Source organism: Pseudochaenichthys georgianus, chromosome 19 (assembly GCF_902827115.2).
Source record: "Pseudochaenichthys georgianus chromosome 19, fPseGeo1.2, whole genome shotgun sequence".
In the NCBI taxonomy this organism is placed as follows: Eukaryota; Metazoa; Chordata; class Actinopteri; order Perciformes; family Channichthyidae; genus Pseudochaenichthys; species Pseudochaenichthys georgianus.
Window position 1 is genome coordinate 22,012,576 of NC_047521.1, and position 9,672 is coordinate 22,022,247.

General features: G+C 39.5%; 1 protein-coding gene across 1 annotated transcript; it reads right to left on the minus strand.

Moving 5' to 3' along the window:
- Positions 1-728: 728 nt before the first annotated feature.
- LOC117465170 (retinol dehydrogenase 13-like) lies at positions 729-5,609 on the minus strand. Its single transcript, XM_034108089.1, has 7 exons — positions 5,433-5,609; positions 4,030-4,148; positions 3,784-3,939; positions 3,432-3,536; positions 3,113-3,325; positions 2,894-2,995; positions 729-2,281 (listed from the first exon to the last, which is right to left on the minus strand). Exons 1-7 carry the CDS (start codon positions 5,495-5,497, stop codon positions 1,974-1,976), a joined length of 1,068 nt encoding a protein of 355 aa, XP_033963980.1. The 5' UTR covers positions 5,498-5,609; the 3' UTR covers positions 729-1,973.
- Between the last annotated feature and the right edge of the window lie 4,063 nt (positions 5,610-9,672).

Below are 9,672 nucleotides of genomic sequence, written 5' to 3' on the forward strand. Positions count from 1 at the left end.
TACCCAGCAGTATGTATGAACATTGTAAAAAAAAAAAAAAAAGTAGTGAGTATTCAGATATAATTTTTTTTTCAAATGGGCTGTTGTGCAGAATGAGTTCTTTTTGTAGTTGCTAATTCTTACCGTATTTGAAATAACATTTGAATACAGGACTTTTAATTGTAAAACAGTATTTCTTCACTGTGGTATAACTAATTGTACTTAAAAGTAAACAATTTGAGTTCTTCGTCGACTTTGTGAAGGATACACCCATAAAACAGGGTTAGAAAATAGTAGACTTTAGATGTCAGGGTTGATTTATTTAATTCTAGAAAGTATATCTGACAGCACCATGTTCCAGGGAGTGTACAGTCTCTAACAATCTGGACAGCTTAGAAGAGCCCAGTGATTGTGTTGCTCGTCTACAATAACCATCATCCTCTGGGAAGGCACCAGCGCGAGCCTCCACTGGTAAACCAACACTGAAATAAACGATCAAGGGTTTACAGTTTCAGGGAAAATGATGATCGGTGTGCATTAGAGCAGAGTGTCCCGTATTGATCTGTACTTTGGGATTCACTGTTGGAAAAAGCCCTATGCAATGGATCTCTCAAATACTTTTGGGATGGGTATTCTTCTGTGCACTGAGAGGTCTGAGACGATTAGAAAATGAGATGAGTGCTTTTGTAACTTGATTTGTTTTTAAGAGGCAAAAGTAAACAAGAGCAAAAGCAAAACAAAAAGTTAACTAAATTATTTTAGTGCTAATTCATTTTATACCATAGAAAGGTTCAACAATATCAATATTTGTAGTCAAGTATAATACATTACACAAACAATTCCAGAAAATTAGAAAAAGTATTTAGCATTTTCTGATTTTGTTGTGAATATTATAATAAAATGGTACTGTATGGGAAGTGATTTGCAGTCCAATGCAGTACAATGCAATCTGCAATGAAAAACCATGCAACATTTACACATCTGATTTTCGTTTAAAGCAGATCATATTTCTATTATGGATTACAAAAAGTAATCTACAAACTGACTTCCTTATCAGGTTTACATTCAATCAAAGGCTTTCAATATAAAGAAAACATTTACACACTTGAACACATTTGCACACCTAGATACATGAGCAGTGTTGTTTGCATGATCTGTAAGACAAATGACAAAAACATAAAACTACCGTCTGTATTTAGAATCTAGCCGCCAGATGGCGCTATTTGTCATTATTTTCTGCTTCAATCCACAATAATAACCATTTGCAACTCTCTCAATGTGAACCTGCAGTAAATAAGTATAATGCCTTCTGCTGTAAATACATGTGGTTCAAATTACTGACTGAGACTTGACTCACTCATTTTCCTTGTCTGTGTGAGATACTGTCTGTGCTTATGCATAAGGTGATTTCAGGGAGGAATTCTCAATGTATTGTGTAAAAGTAGCCCTGAAATAAGTAGAAAAGTCAAAGAAACAAAGTGACTCACTAATGTTCATTACAGGGCAATATCTGTTTGAAAGATTGCCAACATTAGCCTCTATAGGCTACGGGTCATATCAGACCAAATGAGGCGGTAGAAGCAAACCCCGGAGTATATTAAAGAGTGTGTTTGTTTATGACATTTTCATAATAGTAATGTAATGAAAGTGCTAATATATTACATAGTGTCACTTTATTGGAGTACACTGTGCACATTTTTACATAAACTTCTTATGTTCATATCAATGTGCTGATTTTATTTGATCTTGTTTTGGACCTTTTTACTTTAACTTTATTTATCCCCAGGATAAATAAAGTATTTTGATTCCGATTGATTTAAAAAAGAAAAAAGTCAGAGTCCACTTTCAAATGTGTTAAAGAAAATATCCTGATGCAGGAACATGAAGGCTTGGACAAAACAATACATTTACAGAGACAAGCAGACACTCAGACAGAGAGTTGTTTCAGCTCAAGCCATAAAAGGTCCATTATCCCCTGCAGGTCCAGAGGCCAGCTACAGCCCCTCAGCTCCCACATCTGCGCTCTGTCCGCTCGGCTGTGTGAGGGCCGGCTGGGCAGCTCTGCTCTGGACCTCTGTCGGGGGCTTCAGTTGTCCTTCCTCCCCCAGACCCACCAGCCTGCTGCTGACCTCCCACAGCCTGAGAGCCACGTCCTCGTCCAGAGCCTGAGGCCACGGCTCCTTTTCTGTCATCACATCGTAGTACGCCCCCGTCACCCCCTCCACCTCCTCGGACACGGCCAGGTAGATGCTGGGCTGGGCCCCCAGCTCTGGGCTCTTCACCAACAGCGTGAAAAAAGGACCTGTAGGGGAGGTTCAACATTTAAATGCTTTATTTGTATTTATACATACAGTTAGAGCATAGTTGTTGACATAACAATATTAAATCCAAAGCTCATCCAACAATGCAACATAGAGAATACCTAATTAGTTAGTGCAATGATAATATGCAGGAATGAGTTAAGTATGAAAATATAGGATGGAACAAGTACTGGAATACTGTACTGTAAAACAAAACACTGTAGAGTGTAGACTAATGATGTGTATGTATACATGTGTAATACATGAACAGATACCTTTGTTACTGAAGATATCTCAAGGTGGTTAATGGAGTTTTTTAAGTGGTATTGCTACCTTTACTTCAGCAAAGAATCTAAATACTTAATCCAACACTGACTTTAAACCATGGAAATAATTTTAAATCAAATAGCATCTACACTTGGTTGTCAGTAGGAAACTTTTTATAGCAGCAGTGCAGTCTGTTAAAGTGTATTTATACATACAGAGTAGATGAGAATAGACCAATGCCATGTAACAGAGTTCATACAGTCCAAGGTAATTTGTGCATTTGCATTAGATTAACATTTATTGATTTCTCTAAACTCTACACTCCAATAAGGAAGCAGGATACTCACTGAGCACAGTGGTGGAGAACCGTGATTGGTGCAGATTGGTGTGCCTCCCGAGCTCCGTGGCAACAACGCCCGGGTGCACAGCATTCACCGTGACTCCTGTGCCTGTTACACACACACACACACACACACACACAAAAAATACATATCCAATGGCCAATTACAAACAAGTCCATACTCCCTCCCACACATGCCCACATAGGCAGCAGCCAGTGGACTCGCCTTGTAATCGCTTGGCGAGCTCTCTGGTGAACAGAACATTGGCAAGCTTGCTCTGACAGTACGCCTGCTTGGTATCAAACTTCTTTTTCTCCCAGTGCAAGTCCTCGAAGTCCATCTTTCCAACGATGTGGGCGAGGGAGGCCAGGTTGATCACTCTGCTGGGGGCGGACTCTTTCAACTTATCCAGTAGAAGATTTGTCAACAAGAAGTGGCCTGGAGGAAGACAGAAGCTATCGGAATCAGGTGGTGATCGAGTTCAGATATTTACATTCAAAAAATGTAGAGTTTAGAAAAACAAAGTCTGATTTAAATGAGGTACCTAGGTGGTTAACTCCAAACTGCATGTCGAATCCATCTTCTGTCTTCCCTTCTGGACATCTCATGACCCCTGCATTGTTTATCAGAACATCCACACGCTGCTCCTCTGCAAGACAATAACATTGATTTTAGGATGTTATTAGGATCCCCATTATCTGATGTAAAGCCACTCTTCCTGGTTTCCACACAAAACTTGACAACAGACATAAATCACTAACTGATAGAAACAGCCATATGATTTTAAAATGGTATAACTATAACTTACAATCATATTAAATACGCTTTTATGGTGTGCTTCATCTCTATAACTGAACACATAACTGTAGTGACGGTGACTTGTTTTGTTTCCTCACTTTGTTTGATTTTCTCTGCAAACTCTCTTATGGATTTCATTGAGGCCAGGTCGAGTTGGCAAGCATAAACGTGAGGATTCAGGGTATTCCCTCGTATTTCCTTGGCAGCTGTCTCGCACTTTTCCATGTCTCGACATCCCATAATGATCCGACCCCCTGATGATACCAGAATGGAGAAAGAAGCACGACTTGTGAGCAAAATAACAACTGAAGATTGTATGACCAAATCAGATATTTGCTCCACACCTCTCTTTGCCAGGTCCCGGGCGGTTTCTTTCCCGATGCCGGTGTTGGCTCCCGTTATCACCACAGTCTTCCCAGTTAAGGTAGCTTTACTAGTACACCGGCCTCCAGTCATATGTTCCCTATAAGAATAATTACTTTAGTGCCATTGCATTCACACAAGCCTCCTATTTCAGCATGTCAGTTCTGTCTCTCTTGCTTCCTAATGAGCCTGGACTCAACTTTTTCTATCTTGTCTACCTTACCTGTCTGCTTACATACTATAACAGCCGCCAATTGATCAGCCCAATGCTTTTACTCAGGACAATCTTTATACAGCAGGATAGAGAGCTCCTTTTACAAGCTGTGTCAGATGGGAAATGATAAAATATTGTACTGGAGGCTGAAATTAACATATATTGAGGAAAGTCATACTCAAGTTATATCCAGTCCAGTACAGCTCAGGGTTTACTGTGCAACTGATTTGTGCTATTTAATTGGGTTGGGAATATGCAGCACTTAATCAAAAATATGAACTGATGCAATAAGGGCCGTAGCTAAGTGTAAAATGTATGCATGACTCCTAATCATAAACATAAGGGAAACAACCCCTGCGGATTGACTATGGCTGTGAAGTGTTTTTAAAGTGGGCCAAGCTTTATTGCAGTTACCTGTGTCAACATCTAAGTTAAGGTCCTTTTGTCAGTGTTGTGGTTCATATTGGATATGTTCAATTGGTTGCACAACAAACTTGGGGACAACCAGCCTATTAATACTGTTCAAATTGCATAAAGATGGGGAGGAATTGGGGCCAACCAGCTGAACTATATCCAAGAAAACCCCTCATAGGTTTATTCTGCCATGAATCCAGTTTTGTGACTGAAACACACAATGTTTTTGTTTTCATCACAGTCTTGAACTTTTGACCTCACCTTCAAAAAAAGGTGTTTGTTCCTTGACTTGAACTGAATGAACTATTGAGGCTCATAACTGTAAGTGAGATAACACAGAAAAACGAAGAATTCCCCAGCGTTCACACAATCCTTATTAACTGTGAATGAGTGAGCAGAATGTCATTAACACCTTTACATCTACTCAATCCAATACATCCACCTTGTTATAAAAGCTGCCTTTATGAAGAAGATATATTTATATAACTGGGCTGTTCTTTGTGAAGATGTTGTGTACTGGTTTGTATACAACAGCTTAAGTGTTAATCACTCATAATGGAAGGAAATAACATACTACTTAAGCATACTTAAAACCTAAACCAATTAAGCTACCTTCAACCCAGTACAACAACTAGACATTATTTTAAGTAAATATATTGTTAACTAAGTCTGAATGTAAAGCTAACACTGTATTCAGCAGCAAATGTGACACATGCAGTGTGAAATGTACAGTTACATCATGTCATTTGTACTCACTTCAGTAAAACAGCAACTCCAAACACTGTCCCGAAGACAGAAACTGGTAAAATATATTTTTTCATGACTACCGAATATCTCTGAATGCTAAATATAACATTAAAATATGTTTTAACACCGTTTCAATAGCTGGTTTTACAACAACACTGCACACTAGCACAAGGTTACATGCGCATGTTGTTAGCGTCATCAACTGGGGCCAACCAACAGCGAGGAGCAAATACCAAGTGGAATTGTGGGAAATGCAGTCCCAATTGAACTAAACACATAAAAGAAGCAATAAAATAAATGTTAGTGTGTTTTTTACTAAATTGTACCGTGAACAATGTATTCGGGATGAAACAAATCTGTACAATTACTTTTAGTGGTTGCTTTAACATATTATTTTATGAGAGCTCTGGGAATATAAACTCCCTATTGTGCATATACTATTATTTATTTTTTATCATTAAAAACGTACATTTGTATCACTCAATTTCATTTATATGTGTTACAATTGGCTCTATGAGAATTTCACTGTGACTGTCGCATATGGGATTATGAAATTCAAAATTAAATGGAGGGTTATTGAAGGATGTAGACAGATAAGAGGAGGACCATATGACTCAGTGAGTGGTGTGACTGTAAATAACTGTTTCTCCTGTTTTTGAATATTAAAGACGAATGTCAAATGTATATTTTGTGACTACAGTCAGAAAGTTATTTCTGCCTTTGAGGAAACGAGGGAGACTGAAAGAGTGAAAAAGCTAAATCTCGAGCTAAAGTAGACGGAGAGGGGCAGCTGAGGAGGGTCAAACACCAATGTGTGAGGTGTTGGAGCAGATGCTTTAGTGCTCTGTACGCCAGCAGCAATAATATTTACCATTTTTTTTATTTTCCTGGTACGCCATATGTTTGCTAAAGTGAAATAAATCTCTCTTTTGTTCAAAGTTTAGGTACCTGCTGTTGGAAGCAAATGTTGCTAAATTCTCCAGAGATTTAGTTGAATTCAGTTTTTCTTTGCACATGTTGTTTTTGGCACATTTCACAAATAAGATAGGGGAAAGTGTTTTAAGTAAATACTGCTTGTTAAGTTTTAGACAACTCCCTTCACACTTTTCCGTATGCTTAAATAAGACAAATAAGACTTGAATACTTTCAGACACTTTACTTTGGGGTTGTGGCCTGTCCTGGCAGTTTTGGCCATACATTCTTTGCAGTAAAATGATGTTCATTGGATTTTATCGTCAAGTGAAGAACCTTGAATTTCTTTTTAACAAGATATATTCTTTACTTTTGTTATAGATAGCCCTAACCCAAAAAACAGGGCACTGTCCCAACCCCTCTGTTTATAGGGCAGCTAGAACACAAAGTGTCCTCCGTATGAAGATGAATTTGAGAGCAGTGAAATAACAAGGCCACCCCTTTACAACAAGAAACTTGAGGTGACACAAAAAAAGTAAAAACTAGGACATGAGCGTGGTGTCTGAAGTGCAGAGAGGAGGAGCAGCTCTGCTCTATTTGTTCCCAGCTCATAGGTGTGTGTCCCCCAAGTGTGTTTGACCCCCGACGCTCTCTGCTGTCAGCCCACGGGGCTCGACCTTCTCTGTGATTTATGAGATGACCCCGAGGAAACTCTCAGCCTGTTAGCCCGTTCTGCAGTGTGTGAGACACCTGAATGTTTCAAAGAGGTGCTGAAAACTAAGCTATTCAATATCCACCAACAACAATTGTTCACGTCTTTATTTGGGTCATTTTGTATTTGAATGTATTTATTTAAGAAGAGACAATGCACATTAATTAACATGAGCACTTGAGTCCATCATGTACATGTGCCAGATTTAGCCACAGAGGATAATTTCAAGTTATTTCTCTTAGTGGTAATGATGTGATTACTTTCGGCCATTTTGAGTCTCATCCCGGCCGGTATGTGTTTCTTTGAGTGACATTTTGTGGGTGAATGCCAAGGGGGGCCCTGGGGGACAATATGGTTCCCTGGACCTGTGCCCGTCAGACCTGTTCAGTAATCCAGACATGATCTCATGAGCCTGACCTGCATCTCTTTAAAGTAAATCTGGGCTGGATGAAAAGAGAAAAACAGAACAAGTATAAAAACCATGAATATAGGGAATAAAAATCTGCTCCTCTGCATGTATTATGTGACTGACATTTGATAGCCTGAGGCCAAAATAAGATGAAGAAACTTCTTATCTCTTCAGTGGATCTAAATGAGCATTGCCCATAAACCCTTCTGATCAGTTTAATGATGGAGCATTAAGGTTATCCCTGTTATCTCGATGCTGTTTTCTCAGTCCAATCTGTTCTGCTTGGCAAACTTTGTCTGGCATGAGGCCTGTTGTTAAACATGTACAGTATACGGGTGGCTGCCAGGGCGCTGAATTAATTGAAAGTCTTGCCTGGCTCTTACCTAATAAGGACAGTTGGCAAAGTCACAGTGCGAAGTAGCCTAGCCCATAAGCCTAGCCCATAAGCTGTTGAATTATGCAAGAGTGGAGCAGCTTGTTCCTTCAAATCATGAATCAAAAGTAAAGAAAAAAACCTCATGGAGGCATTTGAGGCTGGGTGGTTGTGTGAAGGCAGAGGTGGGAAAAGTACTCAGATCGTGTACTGAAGGAAAAGTAGAAATACCACAGTGTCGGAATACTCTATAGAATCAAAATATACATATACTTGTTTGATAAATGAAGTGGAGTAAAAGTATACAATTTACCTCTAATTTGTAGTGGGGTGGAAGCAGTTGTGAAAAGTCGCAAAGTACAATTTTAAGGTACTTGTACTTTACTTGAGAATTTCAATTTCTGTTTTTACCCGACTACAATTAAAAGGTAAATCGTGTACTTTTACTCATACTTTGCAGATTTGGATTAATGATGTGAAATATTATCAACACATAAATAAGTCTTTAGTTCCACCTGAAGTAAATTCACAAGATACCGTGCAGTATACAAAGTTATTTAAATTAGCTGTATTTTCGCCAGCTTTGATAACACTTTAATGCATCAATAATTATAATCAAAACAAATAATATATATTATTCTGGATTGGGCCAATCTGCATAAGGAGTACTTTTACATATAGCCTACTTTAAAGTGGACCTATCATGCTATATTTGAAAAATATATTGTAGGGCCATACCTATATAAAACATGTCTGTGAAGTTTTTTTTCAAAATACCAAACAGACCATTGTAGCCATCCGTCATACTGCTCAAACCAAGCCCCCAGGAAGTGCGCCGGAGTCTGATGAGAATATTCGTTGTGGCCAAACGGCGGTACTACACTTCCTTTAGGTTGCTGGGCGCGGAAACACTTTTTCCCATTGACGTACATGAGGAAAGAGTGGTCTGTAACTCGTTGGATAATTTTTTTTAAACTAAATAAACAACCCAGTATGACGCTGCGCTGTCAGTACACTTGTCCCTGTTTGTGATTGGTCAAATGTAGCTAACCCCGCCCCTTTCACGTGAACGCGCTCTCAGCTGGTGAGAGAAACCCTGGCCCTTTCTCATTTCATCAAATCCCCCTCCTCGACTCCTCGACCCCTCTGTCCTCTGGTAGTGACCCGGAAATGAATTTCAGCGCGCCATGTTGAAGGACATCTCATTTCTCTAAATGCACTTCGAGGACCGAGGATCGAGCGTTGAGGGGGCTCTCTGGAGGAGCTATAACCGAGGATACACTGATGGGTCCTCCACGGTCCTCCACGGCTCCTTCGTGGATGCATTTCCGGGAACAGAGATGTGACGCACGGCCGGACTTATCTCAGCCAATGACAGCTCTGCATTCATCCCCTGGATATTATTTTATTAACTGCTTTCATCGCGACGCGATGTTTACAGTGAGAACAGCTGTGAGGTCCGTGCAGAAAGCAGAGCAGTGTGTATAATATATATCACTCAGTATAACAGGCCTACTCTTTTTATTTGCTTTAGTTTAGTAGATATCTGGAGTCGATATTTAAAAAAAAATCTAAAACCATTTAGTGCTTCACATAATAAAATACACAACGGCTGTAGCCTGTTTTAGGAACTGTATGTGCGTGTGTGTGGTGTGTGTGTGGTACAGTGTGTAGGTGTGTGTGGTACAGTGTGTAGGTGTGTGTGGTACAGCGTGTAGGTGTGTGTGTTGTACAGTGCGTGGATGCAGCGGACAGACAGGTCTCAGTTGGTTTGGTGTCCTCTGCTTACTTTTAATACTTGTAAATAAAACTTTTGGCCCGTAATTTATTTTCCTCATTGCAG

Coding starts and splice junctions, on each gene's coding strand:
- LOC117465170 (XM_034108089.1), bottom strand. CDS start 5,497: ATGAAAAAATATATTTTACCAGTTTCTGTCTTCGGGACAGTGTTTGGA. Junction 4,149..5,432: donor GGAGTTGCTGTTTTACTGAA/GTGAGTACAAAT, acceptor TTATTCTTATAG/GGAACATATGACTGGAGGCC. Junction 3,326..3,431: donor GTTTGGAGTTAACCACCTAG/GTACCTCATTTA, acceptor GTCTTCCTCCAG/GCCACTTCTTGTTGACAAAT.